This window comes from Dendropsophus ebraccatus, chromosome 3, assembly GCF_027789765.1.
Source record: "Dendropsophus ebraccatus isolate aDenEbr1 chromosome 3, aDenEbr1.pat, whole genome shotgun sequence".
NCBI lineage: Eukaryota > Metazoa > Chordata > Amphibia > Anura > Hylidae > Dendropsophus > Dendropsophus ebraccatus.
Window position 1 is genome coordinate 9,032,968 of NC_091456.1, and position 16,077 is coordinate 9,049,044.

At 51.1% G+C, this 16,077-nt stretch overlaps 1 protein-coding gene across 2 annotated transcripts in view; it reads right to left on the reverse strand.

Annotated features, from left to right (window-relative positions):
* TCTN1 (tectonic family member 1) overlaps nt 1-12,654 on the reverse strand; it is a 120,018-nt gene extending 107,364 nt beyond the window's left edge. For both annotated transcript variants that reach the window (XM_069960796.1, XM_069960797.1), the window contains exons 1-2: nt 12,147-12,654; nt 1,247-1,367 (exon numbers count right to left, since the gene is read on the reverse strand). In XM_069960796.1, coding sequence (XP_069816897.1) covers nt 1,247-1,367; nt 12,147-12,576 — 551 coding nt within the window. In that variant the 5' untranslated portion in view covers nt 12,577-12,654. The remainder of the gene's footprint in view (nt 1-1,246; nt 1,368-12,146) is intronic.
* Nucleotides 12,655-16,077: the final 3,423 nt, after the last annotated feature.

Here is a 16,077-nt window from a genome sequence, read left to right on the forward strand (position 1 = left end):
TTTAATTTATCTTTTTTTCTCTTTTTATACAGATGGTCTGGACTGTGGCTGATGGAGGGTGCCTTTATACTCACCTTCTTTTCTACTTATGATTTTTTTGTTTTAACTGGATGATGGATGGATGGGTATCATATTATGAAACCGCCTCTAGTCACCATTCACATTTAAGCCAAGGGGATGTCTGCCTGAGTACGTACAGCCTGGGAGATCCCGATCTAGGTTATCCGTGAGCACCGGAAGGATCGGGAGGCTACCAGTCCGATGGTCCAGTACCCCATATGGATTGAGGACAGAGACCGAGTTCGGATGTTTAAGGCTTTACGGCACGACGACTCCCCACCTTATTGTGAGTGATTTATTTACTATGTGAAGGAATGGGCAAGGAGTCCCACACGTAAGATGGCTTCCACTGTTCCTGTGCATCCAGCGCGCACGTGTGGTAGTAATATGCTGATCGGGACCGGTGTACTGGAATACAATAAGCAAGATGGCCCCGATGACTTCCATAGCGCCTGGTACACATGCTTGGTTCTCTGACGTTGATCGACTTGATGACACCCATCCAGACGCATCCATTGTTTTGCGCTCCTCCGCGCATGGGCAGTTCCGATGTTTACAAACACTCAGCAGCGTGACATCGAGCATGGAAGAGCAGCGGTTTATTTGGTGAGCTACAGCCTTCCCCCCCACCCGCGGTATACCAGCCTATGAACTTTGTTTACTATTTATGAATTATTGGAATTACCTTATCGAGAAATAGATCGGACACATGTATCACTATGATAATGCCACTGTTTTCACACAGCTACGATGTATTATGATATCAACACTGTATAACACTGTCTTTTATATATTGTTTACAATTTCTATGCAATTATGATGTCACTAATTATGGGCTGAACTTATGGACTTTAAATACCAGCCCCTTCTCACACTTGTGTATGTGTTGCTTGAAAAAGGTTTCATTGGGAAACTGAAACGTTGTATTGCACATGATGGGTGAATAAATTCACTGTCTTATTCACTGAAATTTGGAGTGCCGCCTTATCTCTATTGCTTTCTATATATATATATATATATATATATATATATATATATATATATATATATATATACATACATATACACACACACAAAGGTAGACTTGAAGTGTTTGCCAATGGTATAATGCCAGCCAGATACCAACCCAGACAGCATAGAGGAGATGGAGAATAAAATATACATTAAACAGCAGACTTCTACTCACGTTACAACAGGAATGGAGCATCCCGAGAAGACACTGAAGTCAGCAGCGCTGCAGTCAGGATCACAGCAGCAGTTCACGTCACAAGCGTTCACCAGCAGGTCACAGACACATAGGCTGCCAACTGAGGAGAACAAAGTCACGTCAGAGATCTACACAAACATAACCGGAAAGGCTTAAAGGGAACCTGTCACAACGGGCGCGGGCACAGAGCCCGTCCGACCCCCCAGGGCAGCCCCCGGTTACTTACCTTTTCTGGCGAGTTCCGCTCCTGGAGCCGGTCCCGGGATGAAGATACCAGCACCCAAAGCCGTGCGCGCGCTGTATGCAAATTACCTGACATGAGTCCGATGCCCATAGAGAATGACTGGAGCCATCATTCTCTATGGGCACCGGACTTACCTCTGCAGCGCACGCGCGCATGGCTGAAATCTTCGTCCCGGGATCGGCTCCAGAAGCGGGACTCGCCGGAACGGGTAAGTATCTGGGGGCTGCACCGGGGGGGTTGGTCGTATGGGCTCTGTGCCCGCGTCTGTAGTGACAGGTTCCCTTTAACAGGGTTTAGCCATTTTTTTTAACAGTTTTATGCAAATGCAAAAAAAATAAACTGATGGAAAAACATGCGCCAAAAAGCAGCCTTTTTTCTGCGGACACAAAAAAGTGGTCGGTCAAGGTTTTGTGTACGCTACAAATGCGTTTTCGTTTCAATTACCATGGCTTGAAATGGTCCATGGTGCCCATGTCTTCTTAAAGGACTTAAAGGGTAACTATCAGCAGGTCAGACAAATCTAACCTGTTGAGGAGGAAGGTATGTCTCTAACCTTCATCCTTGGTGCCGTTCTTTTTTTTTTTTTGAAATTGTATTTTTATTAGAGTTTTTGTATTTAAAACACACATTTTTAGTACAACGATTCCACAAGGTAAATCAGGAAAACAGATAGTACAGTACTAGGTAAACCTAAACAACGGAAATCGAGCCAGTATTATTATAGTGTATAACGTCCAGCTAGAACAGTCTACCCATAGAGTTAACCCAAGTGTCACAGAGTTATCACAAATGTCTCATTAGGGTTGCAGAATGTTATACAAACTTGACAAACTATCAGACACGACTGGGGAGAGACACAATAGGAGGGGGGGGGGGAAGGAATACCAGGAGAGAACAATATACAGGCGATCTCTTAACATGTAAAGCCTTGTGCGGAGGAGTACGCATCCCACGGGGCCCAAACTTGCTCAAAGGGGTCCAATCTTTCATTTAATGAAGCCGTGAGATATTCTAATGAACGTATTTCCTGAATTCTCGCTACTAAATCTGCAAAAGGAGGGAGAGTTTGCTGTTTCCAGTGCCGGGCTATCAGAGTCTTAGCCGCCACTAACAGATTTAGCAAAAGCTTGGTGGGTTTTTTACCCAGGGTTTTGGGGGTGAGGTTCAGCAAACAAATCAGTGGATCCCGAGGGATAGGGTGAGGGAACATAGAAGAAAGATTATTGCAGAAAGTCGTCCAGTAGACTTTGACCACTGGGCAGGTCCAAAAGATGTGATAAATGGAGCCCACTGCCTGCAGGCATCTCCAACACGTGGAAGGAATGCTCCCATTCAATTTATGCAAGAGCTCTGGCGTGTGATACCACATAGTCATCAGCTTATACTGGGTCTCTTTGTAGGTGACACAGATAGAGGAAGTAGCTGCCCTATCCCAGATAATTGACCAACATTCCGGGGAGATTTCCCGTCCCAGGGCCGCCTCCCATCTATCCATATATTTGTGGCGAACTGGAGTATCCTCCTTAGGGGATCCTAAGATTTTATAGATGTCTGAGATTAGACCCTTGGCCGATGGGCCGGTACGAACCCGCTGCTCAAACGCCGTCGGCCTAGACACCGCAGCGGTTCCTAAGCATGTCCTCATGTAATGCTGGAGCTGCAGGTAAGTGTATCGCTCTGAGGAGGGCAGGTCATACTTTTCAGCTAATTTTTCAAAGGGTAACAGCGTGCGAGCAACGGGGTCCACCACGTCAGCAAACTGGAAGAGTTTATTTTTCCCCCAGGTTCGGACTACCCCGGATTCCAGTCCCGGGGGGAAGGATGGATGAAGCAAGAATGAGATTAATGGGGGGGCAGGTGATACCAATTTGAATTTAGATGTGCAGATAGACCAGATAGACTTGGTAAACCCTATGGGGCCCAGGAGGCGGCCGATGGGGAGAGGGAAGGGTTGGGTCTGGTGCCACAACAGGGAGTTCGGATGCATAGGCGCTAGCCATCTCTTTTCAATCTCTGTCCACTTATTATATGCATGGTATCGGGACCAGGAGACAACGGGCCTTAGATGGGCAGCCCAATAATAATGTATTAGATTGGGGACAGCCAAGCCGCCTTGCAACTTGCTAGACATCATAACAGATTTAGGTATTCTGTGCCGCTTATCATTCCAGATGAACTTAAACAGTGCAGTCTGGAGGGATTTAAGCTCGCGCATAGGGATTTTGGTCGGGAGAGTTTCAAAATGATATAATACTTTGGGGAGAATGGTCATCTTGACCGCTGCGATCCTACCCAGGAGGGAGATATAGTGTTTTTTCCATTTAGTTAGTAGCATCCTAACATCTTTAAATAACGCAGGGTAATTAGCTGAATACAGTAAGTTATAAGATGGTGCTAAATTGACTCCCAGGTATCGTATAGAGGTGGGGGACCACTTATATTGGAAGTTCGAGCGTAGACGTTGAAGAACCAGGTCCGGTAAATTTAAAGGCATGGCCTCGGTCTTGGACGTGTTTACTTTATATCCAGACACTAGTCCGAATGCTTTTAACAAATCCTGCAAAACTGGAAGGGTAATATGCAGATTAGTCAGTGTAAGCAAAACGTCGTCCGCAAAGAGCATAATTTTGAACTCTTTCCCCCGAATATTCACCCCTGCAATATCTCCATTGCTTCTAATAGCCGCCGCCAGGGGTTCTATACATAGAACAAAGAGCAGCGGGGATAGCGGGCAGCCCTGGCGGGTGCCATTAGACAAGGGGAACGTTTCTGATTGATGGTGGGGAGATTTGACAGACGCAGTTGGCCTAGAGTAGAGGCTGCGGATAGCCGTTAGGAAAGATCCCGAGAAACCAAAACACTGCAGGGTTTCGAAAAGAAAAGGCCAGCCAAGGCGATCAAACGCCTTTTCAGCGTCAAGGCTAAGCAGTAGGGCCTGGTCCGATTGTAGATTAACAGCGTCCACTATGTCTACCGCCCTTCGCGTATTATCTCCTCCCTGTCGCCCAGAAACAAAGCCCACCTGGTCGGCATCAATCAAGGAAGGTAGCCAGCAACCAAGGCGGTTGGCCAAAATTTTAGTGAATAGCTTGAGATCGGCGTTTAGCAATGCTATGGGCCGATAACTAGCACATTCCTGCGGATCTTTGCCAGGCTTAGGGAGTAGAGTAATAAGGGAATGGAGCATGGTGGATGGTATGGGAGAGCCTTCTAAGAAGGAGTTGAAAAGGGGAACTAAGCGTGGGATCAGCTCTGTAGAGTATACCTTATAGTACAGGTAGGTGAATCCATCCGGGCCCGGGGATTTGCCAGAGGGAAGGGCCTTTAGGACCTCCTCCAGCTCCTCAGAGGTGATGGGGGAGTTAAGATCTACTAGGGCCTCAGCCGGAAGTTTAGGTAGACTGCATTGAGCTAAAAATTCTCCGATCTTTTGGGTCCTGGCTTCCGGATCAAGGGGTAAAGAGGATGGGAGGGAGTATAGTTTGGAGAAATAGTCAGTAAAAATGGAAGCGATCTCTGAGGGATGGAAGCGGAGTGTACCCATGCGGTCCTTGAGAGCCTGCGGAGACTGAGCAGCCGTGCGTTCAGTGAGCATGCGAGCCAGGAGTGTGTGGGCTTTGTTCCCTTTTTCGTAGAACTTTTGCCTCGAATAGAGGAGCAAACGCTCTACCTTGTGCATGGCCAAGTCTCGGAGGAGGGCTCGAGCCGCTATCAATCTGCGCAGGGTACTCACCGCAGGGCGGGTTGCTAGAGCTGCTTCCAGGTCTTTAATCCGTTTCCTAGCAGCGACCATTTGGGCCTGTCTATCTTTTTTGTATTTAGCACCAAGAGCTATGCAATGGCCACGGATCACAGCTTTATGTGCCTCCCACAAAACAGCTTGAGAAGTCACTGTTCCCTCATTCTCAGAAAAGTAAGAAGTGAGGCAGGTCTTGATAGAATCTCTAGGAATTTGGTGTTTCAGTAAAGATTCATTCAAGCGCCAGTGGCATTGACGCGTGGGGGAGAGAAGGGAGGCCAGTGTGATAGTCACCGGGCCATGATCTGACCATGAGATCGGGCCTATGTCCGACCCCTTGAGTAACCTGACTATAGGGACATTTCCAAAAAAATAGTCTATCCTTGTATGTGTGTTACGAGGGTGGGAGAAGAATGAATAAGTTGCCTCAGTAGGGTGCTCAATGCGCCACAGGTCATACAAGCCATGTAGGCGTATTAGTTTCCGAAACTCCGTAGAGAGTCGGCATTGGTCAGGAGACGAGGGGTACCCCAGTATTGAGTGCCTATCTGCTCTTTCTGAGAAGGGCAAATTAAAGTCCCCACCCACGACCAATGGTGCTGGGGGGGAGTTAGCTAAGCGCCTGAGCACCCCCCTGAGGAAAGGAATTTGAAGTCTATTGGGGGCATAAAGATTACATAGTGTTATCGGTTTGCCCTGTAGGGTACCTTCTATAATGACAAACCTACCCCCTGGGTCAGAGAAAGCAGCAGTCACCTGAAGAGGACAATTGCGCGAGAGGAGTATCGCTACTCCTGCTTGTTTGCAGCCCTTGGAAGCAGAATACACTATTGGGTACTGATGTCTAGCAAAATTGAAGTTGGCTGAGGAATCAAAATGGGTCTCTTGAATAAATGCTATATCTGCGTGAAGCGTGTTCAATTCCTGTAGGAGTAGCCGCCTCTTAGCGTTAGAATTTAACCCCCTGACATTTAAGGAGACTAGCCTAGCCATGGGAAGGGATGGAGAGTGACGGAAGCGATGTGACCCCACTTACCAACTACAGCTGATGACAGAAGTGGTATGACGGAACCCATCCCGCGTGCGATGGCCAAGATCTGTAATATATGAGGGAACCATGTCTCGAGATGCACCTGTAAGAGAAAGGTAAGAAACAAAAGGGGGGGAGGGGGACAAAGACACCACAAGGAAAGTAACAAAGGAACTAAAGTCAAAACTAGTAAAGCAATGGCACTAGACCAAAAACCCGCGCTAAGTATGCACGGGTGGGGGCAACACTCCACACTAGAGGCGAGTGGAGGTAACCAAAAGGAAAGCCCCAGGGGGGTAAGGGAGAAGCCAACAAGGGTCAAACTTAAGGAAATTATAGTGTCAATGACATTGTGGATCTCGTCCACACAGCTATATAGCTTAGGATTATGTTAAAGTACAGCCTTTTGAGAGAAAAATATAAACAGTAGATTGCTTGCCAGAGGAAATAAAGGATATCACAGCACAGTTCATGGGGGGTGACCATGTGGGCCACCGGCAGGGGGAGAGGGAGTGTGAGGTGGGGATCTGCGCCGCTTCTGTGATACCGCCTGCCATACTGTCGGAGGAGGGTGTGGAGGGGTAGCGAGAGTCCAGTCCACAAGTTTAGGCGTCGGGATTTCCAGAGAGGCGCAGAAAGCTTCGAGGTCGCTGAGGTCTTTGAGGGTGGCAGATCTGCCGTCTCTACGCGCTACCAAGGCAAAGGGAAAGTTCCAGCGGTAGGTGGCTTGATGGTCACGGAGGGTCGCCAGAAGGGGGCGTAAGCAGCGTCTCTTTTGTAGGGTGAGCCAGGATAAGTCAGGATAAAGCTGAACAGGAGCGCCATCGAAGTCAAAGTCTTTGAGCTGGCGAGATTTCTGCATAATGCGCTCTTTCAAGGTATAATCATGGACACAGCAAATAACATCTCTCGGAGAGCCCGCAGCAGCTCTCGGCCTCAAAGCCCGATGGGCTCTGTCCAACTTGATTTTATGACTCGGACGTTCCCCCAGGATACTACTAAAGATAGCTTCTAGTGTCTCATGTAAATCTTCAGCCTGCGTGGCCTCAGGGAGGCCCCTCACACGAATGTTGTTGCGCCTACCTCGATTATCGAGGTCTTCTAAATGGCGCTGCATGTCGTTCAAAGCTGTGGCTTGGAGAGCAACGGTGTCCCGTAACTGGGCCGTATAGGATCGGGAGTGATCTTGTTTGTTTTCTAGAGTCTCTACCCTGGAAGTAATATGTTGCATGTCCTTCCGCAACTCAGAAATTTCCGCCCTGCATGCATTTTGTACTTTAGTAACGAGAGCCTCAAAATCACTTTTAGTGGGTAGTTGGGATAGCAGCCGTTGCATATCGTGCTTAGACTGAGGGTCCGGGTGAGAGGAGTCGGAGTCAGAGTCCCCCTGTTGTGACCACTGCTCAGGGAGTAGTGCCGCAGCGTTATTTTGGGTCCCCTTATGTTTCTGCTTATGGGGCGTCTGCATGGTTTTCTGCGGTTTGGTTTTATCCCCTCTGGGGGGTTTGGGAGCTGCAGACATAGCAGCAGTAGTGCAGGCAACAGGCCCCGGAGAGTTCGTTGCAGGCGTTGGAGCTAGCTGGGTGTCCCCAAATAAGTCCTGGGAGCCCTGCTGGACCTCAGGAGGGTCAAGCAGGCAGTGTGAGTAGGGACCGGGGTCCCGGACGTTAGGTAGTGTCCCAAGGGGAAAGGCCAAGCAGTCAGGGGGGGCTGTGTAGGCTATGGGACACGCTGCCGGTCTGAAGAGTGGCTGCAGGTTGTCTGCTAGGGGGGATAGCGCTGCTCCGCTGCTAGCGCAAGATGGCGCCTGACTATCCTCACACGTGGTCCCCTCAGTACTCACTGTTGCCGGCTCCAGGTCAGAGACGGGCCGAGACAGCGGGGAGAAGCCGGTCGAGCCCAGCACTCCAGGGCGGGAGGTGAGTGCCCGCAAGTTGTAGGTCTGCTGGGGGTTCCCCCTAGGTGTTGCTTCTCCCTCCAGAAGGCCGGGGTCTGCAGGAGAGCTGGGACAAGATGGCGCCCGCTCTTCACCGCTCGTCGTCTCTGTAGCGCTCTCCTCCACCGCCCCTAACCTGCCGCCCGCTGGGGTCCACGAGGAGGGGGCGCCTGCGTCCGGGGAGCCCGATCTGAGTTCTGGCAGCTGGGATCCAGTAGACCGGCAATGATCCCGGTCCAGGCAGCGGCGCGGTCTCCTGAGGTGAGGCGGGGAGCGCCGGGAAACAGCAGGGCCCGGGAGTAGGTACCAGTCCAGAGTCCGACGGCCCAATTTCGGGTGAGCAGCAGGGTCGGGTTGTTGTAGGGGTGCCTTGGAAGTCTTCCCCATATAAAAAATCGGCAGGCAAGGCGGATTACAGGCTGTATTGTCAGCTGTGTGGACGGAGCTCACCACATGTACGTCTGCTCACATTGGTGGCTTGCTCCGCCCCCCCCTTGGTGCCGTTCTTGTGCACCTAATCGTTTACTCCACGGGCTGGTAAGGCCCCACTCACACAGTGTTAATCCGCCCCGATCGTTGGGGGTGGGCAGTGCTCCTAAAAATCTAACCAAACAAGGGGGTAAACGACTAAGTACACATGAACGGTGCCGAGAATTAAAGAGGACGTACCACCAGGTATATCCTCTTTAAAATTACACATGAATTGAACGGCACCGGCATGGGGAAGCCGATGCTGCTGTCCTTTTTCGAACCGCGGCCTGGTTCTCGTGTACGGCGCCAATCTATTCATGGTAACCGGGACAGGGGTGAAGCACTGGGGGCGGAAACCCCTGCCCCTCCATGACGCGGCTCCATTGATTCTAACATGAGATGGGTAATAAGCATGATACTCCTCAAACAGGGGTATCATGCTTATTATAATGGAAGTCGATGAAAAAACAGATTAAGACAGATCTACACAAATACATCCGTTTTACATCCTTTTTTGTTTCTTCATAAAGCGGATTATGGATCGAAAAAACACAGTGTGAACCCAGCCTAATTTGTCATTGTGGTTATCTAGTGACAGTCTGAACAAACCAAGGTCAACTTGCTCAACTTAGATGCACTATATAATGAGAGCCAAGCCCTTTACTTCTCATGTGTCAGATCCCCAACGAGCATAAGTTAAAGGTGAACTATCAGGAGCTTAAAAGGGGTGCTGGAAGTCTCTGCATCACACTTGACTGGCTGCACTTTACCTCCTGTTTCTCTCCCCGTACCTTATAGATTGTAAGCCCTCGCGGTCAGGGTCCTCTTTCCCATGTATCAGTCTGCCATCTGCCTTCATGTAATGTTTTGATCTTGTAATGTTCTTGTTTGTTACCCTTGTCGCCTGTATAGCGCTCTGGAATTAAGGGCGCTTTATAAATAAATAATAATAATAAGTCTTTTACTTCATCCTCTGCACCGTTATCATGCAGCTTGTAGTGTAATCCTGAGGGGGGGGCAGGTAGTCATCTTGGCGGCTCCCCGTCCGTGTCTGGTCACTGCACTCTGCCTGACAGCATGCTCGGCCTGTTACCGGAACTCTGCCATTCAATCATCCCCGCCAAGCACGCTGACAGGTAATGAACAATGACCGGACACAGGCAGGGAGCCGCGCGTCGGGGGATTAAACGTCTTTTTCTCGGGTATAAAGCTGCTGCAGCCGTGGCCAATGGGCGTCTCAGGAGCTTTATACCGTGCTGCAGGGACCATATCAGTCCAATTGGGCTGACTGCTTCCCTTTAAATGGGATGCAGGGTCCCTCTCTGTGTAGTATGAGTGTGATGCAGGGTCCCCCCTCTCTGTGTAGTATGAGTGTGATGCGGGGTCCCCCCTCTCTGTGTAGTATGAGTGTGATGCGGGGTCCCCCCTCTCTGTGTAGTATGAGTGTGATGCGGGGTCCCCCCTCTCTGTGTAGTATGAGTGTGATGCGGGGTCCCTCCCTCTCTGTGTAGTACCAGTGTGATGCGGGGTCCCCCCTCTCTGTCTAGTATCAGTGTGATGCGGGGTCCCCCCTCTCTGTCTAGTATGAGTGTGATGCGGGGTCCCCCCTCTCTGTCTAGTATGAGTGTGATGCGGGGTCCCCCCTCTCTGTGTAGTATCAGTGTGATGCGGGGTCCCCCCTCTCTGTCTAGTATCAGTGTGATGCGGGGTCCCTCCCTCTCTGTCTAGTATCAGTGTGATGCGGGGTCCCTCCCTCTCTGTCTAGTATCAGTGTGATGCGGGGTCCCTCCCTCTCTGTCTAGTATCAGTGTGATGCGGGGTCCCCCCGCTCTGTCTAGTATCAGTGTGATGCGGGGTCCCCCCGCTCTGTCTAGTATCAGTGTGATGCGGGGTCCCCCCTCTCTGTCTAGTATCAGTGTGATGCGGGGTCCCCCCTCTCTGTCTAGTATCAGTGTGATGCGGGGTCCCCCCTCTCTGTCTAGTATCAGTGTGATGCGGGGTCCCCCCTCTCTGTCTAGTATCAGTGTGATGCGGGGTCCCCCCTCTCTGTCTAGTATCAGTGTGATGCGGGGTCCCCCCTCTCTGTCTAGTATCAGTGTGATGCGGGGTCCCCCCTCTCTGTCTAGTATCAGTGTGATGCGGGGTCCCCCCTCTCTGTCTAGTATCAGTGTGATGCGGGGTCCCCCCTCTCTGTCTAGTATCAGTGTGATGCGGGGTCCCCCCTCTCTGTCTAGTATCAGTGTGATGCGGGGTCCCCCCTCTCTGTCTAGTATCAGTGTGATGCGGGGTCCCCCCTCTCTGTCTAGTATCAGTGTGATGCGGGGTCCCCCCTCTCTGTCTAGTATCAGTGTGATGCGGGGTCCCCCCTCTCTGTCTAGTATCAGTGTGATGCGGGGTCCCCCCTCTCTGTCTAGTATCAGTGTGATGCGGGGTCCCCCCTCTCTGTCTAGTATCAGTGTGATGCGGGGTCCCCCCTCTCTGTCTAGTATCAGTGTGATGCGGGGTCCCCCCTCTCTGTCTAGTATCAGTGTGATGCGGGGTCCCCCCTCTCTGTCTAGTATCAGTGTGATGCGGGGTCCCCCCTCTCTGTCTAGTATCAGTGTGATGCGGGGTCCCCCCTCTCTGTCTAGTATCAGTGTGATGCGGGGTCCCCCCTCTCTGTCTAGTATCAGTGTGATGCGGGGTCCCCCCTCTCTGTCTAGTATCAGTGTGATGCGGGGTCCCCCCTCTCTGTCTAGTATCAGTGTGATGCGGGGTCCCCCCTCTCTGTCTAGTATCAGTGTGATGCGGGGTCCCCCCTCTCTGTCTAGTATCAGTGTGATGCGGGGTCCCCCCTCTCTGTCTAGTATCAGTGTGATGCGGGGTCCCCCCTCTCTGTCTAGTATCAGTGTGATGCGGGGTCCCCCCGCTCTGTCTAGTATTAGTGTGATGCGGGGTCCCCCCGCTCTGTCTAGTATCAGTGTGATGCGGGGTCCCCCCGCTCTGTCTAGTATCAGTGTGATGCGGGGTCCCCCCGCTCTGTCTAGTATCAGTGTGATGCGGGGTCCCCCCGCTCTGTCTCGTATCAGTGTGATGCGGGGTCCCCCCGCTCTGTCTAGTATCAGTGTGATGCGGGGTCCCCCCTCTCTGTCTAGTATCAGTGTGATTTTCATCTCCAATCCAGTAAGGGCCCCTCACTTACATTTAGGTTAAAGGAGTACTCCGGCAAAATTATTTTTCCTTTAAATCACATAGTTATATAGATTTGTAATTTTCTTTTATTTAAAAATCTAAAGTCTTCCAGTACTTATCAGCTGCTGTATGTCCTGACAGAGGTGGCAGCAGAGAGCACTGTGTCAAAGAATACACCACTTTCTGCAGGACATACAGCAGCTGATAAGTACTAGGAAAGTGGAGATTTTTATATCCTGTGAATAAGAAAATCTTCAGCCTGGCATACAGATACACGTGTCAGCTCACCGGGGGTCACCAGAGCGGGGATGGAGCGGGACTGCGGGAGATCACCGGACACGGGCGGTCCTACGGTCACCGGAGTGACAGCTTCTCCCGGCGACTCCGAGACCGTGAGCAGAGTCACCGCACCGGAGGTGGAGGCCGCATAGTCCCCGGTGACCGGCGCTGAGGTGGCGGCTCCCTCCCCGGTGACCGGCGCTGAGGTGGCGGCTCCCTCCCCGGTGACCGGCGCTGAGGTGGCGGCTCCCTCCCCGGTGACCGGCGCTGAGGCGGAGGCCGCATAGTCCCCGGAGTGGTTGCTCAGCAGCTCGCCCAGCTCCGTCACATAGTCCGCGGGGAAATAGTCCGCTTCCTCGGGTCCTGCAGTCCCAGCAGCCGCCGCTCCGCACACCGCAGCGGACAACAGAGCCACAATGCAGAGCCGCCACACCGCCATCGCTTCCCAATCCGCGTTGCTATAAACAACCTGGAGCAGCTCAGAATCCAGGAAGTGACAGAGGGGAACTTCCGGCCTCTACCGGAAACAGGAAAGATGGTAAATGTCGCAGAAGGACCTTTGATGACGTCAGGCCCATGTGACACCCCCCCCCCCCTCCCGTGTGGGCGGGGCTATTATCAGTCCAGGGCTTCTGTGTAGTGGAATATGATCCACAGGTGGTGACCGCTGTCTGGGTGTAATGTTCTGCAGGGATAGAGATCTGGCTGTACTGTTATGCAATGTTGTGGTTGTAAAGTTATGCAATGCTCTGCAGGGATCGGGGGCTGTAACCACTGGGTGCAATGTTCCATAGGGATGGGGGTCTAGCTGAACTGTTATGCAATGGTCTGCAGGGGGTGTGTGGCTGTACTGTTTGATGTTCTGCAGGGATGGGGGCTGCAGTGTTATGCGATGTTCTGCAGGGATGGGGGCTGCAGTGTTATGTGATGTTCTGCAGGGATGGGGTGCTGTAGTGTTATGCGATGTTCTGCAGGGATGGGTGGCTGTAGTGTTATGCAATGTTCTGCAGGGATGGGGGCTGCAGTGTTAGGCGATGGGCGGCAGGTGGCTGTAGTGTTATGTGATGTTCTGCAGGGATGGGGGCTGCAGTGTTATGTGATGTTCTGCAGGGATGGGGGCTGCAGTGTTATGTGATGTTCTGCAGGGATGGGTGGCTGTAGTGTTATGCAATGTTCTGCAGGGATGGGGGCTGCAGTGTTAGGCGATGGGCGGCAGGTGGCTGTAGTGTTATGTGATGTTCTGCAGGGATGGGGGCTGTAGTGTTATGCGATGTTCTGCAGGGATGGGGGCTGTAGTGTTAGGCGATGTTCTGCAGGGATCGGCGGCTGTAGTGTTAGGCGATGTTCTGCAGGGATGGGGGGGGCTTTAGTGTTATGCGATGTTCTGCAGGGATCGGCGGCTGTAGTGTTAGGCGATGTTCTGCAGGGATGGGGGGGCTTTAGTGTTATGCGATGTTCTGCAGGGATGGGGGCTGTAGTGTTAGGCGATGTTCTGCAGGGATGGGGGCTGCAGTGTTATGCGATGTTCTGCAGGGATGGGGGCTGTAGTGTTAGGCGATGTTCTGCAGGGATGGGGGCTGTAGTGTTCGGCGATGTTCTGCAGGGATCGGTGGCTGTAGTGTTAGGCGATGTTCTGCAGGGATGGGGGGGCTTTAGTGTTATGCGATGTTCTGCAGGGATCGGTGGCTGTAGTGTTAGGTGATGTTCTGCAGGGATGGGTGTCAGGTGGCTGCAGTGTTATGCGATGTTCTGCAGAGATGGGGGGCTGTAGTGTTATGCGATGTTCTGCAGGGATGGGCGGCAGGTGGCTGCAGTGTTATGTGATGCTCTGCAGGGATGGGGGCTGTAGTGTTAGGCGATGTTCTGCAGGGATGGGGGCTGCAGTGTTATGCGATGTTCTGCAGGGATGGGGGCTGTAGTGTTAGGCGATGTTCTGCAGGGATGGGGGCTGTAGTGTTCGGCGATGTTCTGCAGGGATCGGTGGCTGTAGTGTTAGGCGATGTTCTGCAGGGATGGGGGGGCTTTAGTGTTATGCGATGTTCTGCAGGGATCGGTGGCTGTAGTGTTAGGTGATGTTCTGCAGGGATGGGTGTCAGGTGGCTGCAGTGTTATGCGATGTTCTGCAGAGATGGGGGGCTGTAGTGTTATGTAAATAAATTGAGGCCTCTGTATTTTAGGGTGCAGTGTTTTTGTTTTTTCCCCTCTATTATTTTTGGTTTAGTATTGATGACAGTCTGATGGCGTCCACTAGGAATGAGCGAATTTAGAGAAATAGCGCTGCGCTAGGCTCGGTGGTCGGCCTGTCAGCTGGCGGCCTTTGAACTCGGTGTTCTTTTGCATGTTTGATTTCCCAGGGGGCAATGTTCTAGAATACACTGACGTTGAGACACGTGATGGTGCCTCTGCGGTGTTTTGGTTGATCTCCCTGAGGTCAATCAGCGTCCTTTTGAACTCGGTGAGACTCTACTCCGGGTACCTGGAAAAGCTGGATCCAGTCCTGGGAAACTGGGAAGCAGGCAGAGCAGCGCAGAGGTCAAAGGCTACAGACCACAGAGCCTGGTGCAGCACTATTTCTCTAATTTCTCCCATCCCTAAAGTCCACCACCATTCATCATTCAGTGATTTTTCTGGGCTACAAAACCCTTTTTCTCTGCGATCCGTGGGAAATGATCCATAATTGTAACCGTGTATCCATGTAACGGAGCTGAATGAGCCGCCACCTGGTTCCTGTGCACAGCATTGGTCTATTCCTGAGCACCAGCCCGAAATATGTCAATTCTTTGGAGAGATGGCGGATTTGCCAGAAAATAACATCGAGTCTATGGGACGGGTGGAACTATGGGAAGCGGAATCTGCTTGATGTTTCAGCGCGTATTCCGTAGTGTGCACATACATGGGAATCATCCAATTCATTGTTAGATGGCTAAAAACTGGAGCTATTCAGGACCTCACCACTAGGGGGCGAAAGGGTCCTTCTGAGTTACGGGATTCAGTCACAACTAGAACATAGAGTGTGATGGTGTAAAGGCTGTAATGTGCGCCATCTAGTGGCAGCCTACATGTGTTTTAATTTCTTAGTGCCAGATACAGATCCCCCCCCATCCATAAAGTGTCACCTACAGATATTCCCATCCATATAGTGCCAGATACAGATTACCCATCCATATATTGTGGTGCCCCACCACGGGTGTTACTAGTTTGAACACCCCTCGCAAAAGCCTGTAACTCAAAGTCAAGTGGTAATGAAGTCATGTCTAAGTTTTGCCACTAGGTGTCGCTAGTATGTACATCTATGTCTGTATATTGCAGAGTTGTAGTGAACAAGGTGTTATTGTTCATGATCTGTGCACCAATGAGAACTATCCTTCTTCACCTATCTCTATCCTCCTTTCTCTGCACTCTCTTCTCCACCACTCACAGGACTTGTTACACACCCTGTAGGAGGTTGTCACATGGGTAACAGCAGCCAAGAGGTGCCATAGATTATAGACTATTTCAGGCCCCTTCCATGGATTTCATCGGGTTAAATAAAATAAGCTGAAGAATTGTAAAGCTGGTAAATTACTTCATCAAATCTTCATTCTTTTTACAATTTATTATTACGGTGCCGTCACGCACAATTTTTGCGGCATTTTTCTGGCTCTCACATAATGAGTGATATGGCGCGTGGTATTTTTTCATGCATTTGCAGGTTTTTTTGGGGGCGGTTTTGTATCTATATGTTTTATGTAACTTTGAGGTTGTTTTAAGCCAGCGTTTGCACCTAAACATGGGCCTCATCGCAGAATTCCATGTTTGGGTCTGAACGCACCAGAAAGGAAGGGGTTAATTGCGTCTTCTGTGTACCAGATCGCTGTGTGTGGGGGGGGGGGGGGGGGGAGAGGGGGTTGATGTCTGGCCCCAAGGGGTTTAAAGGGGGAGTCCAGCAAAAAAAAAAAAA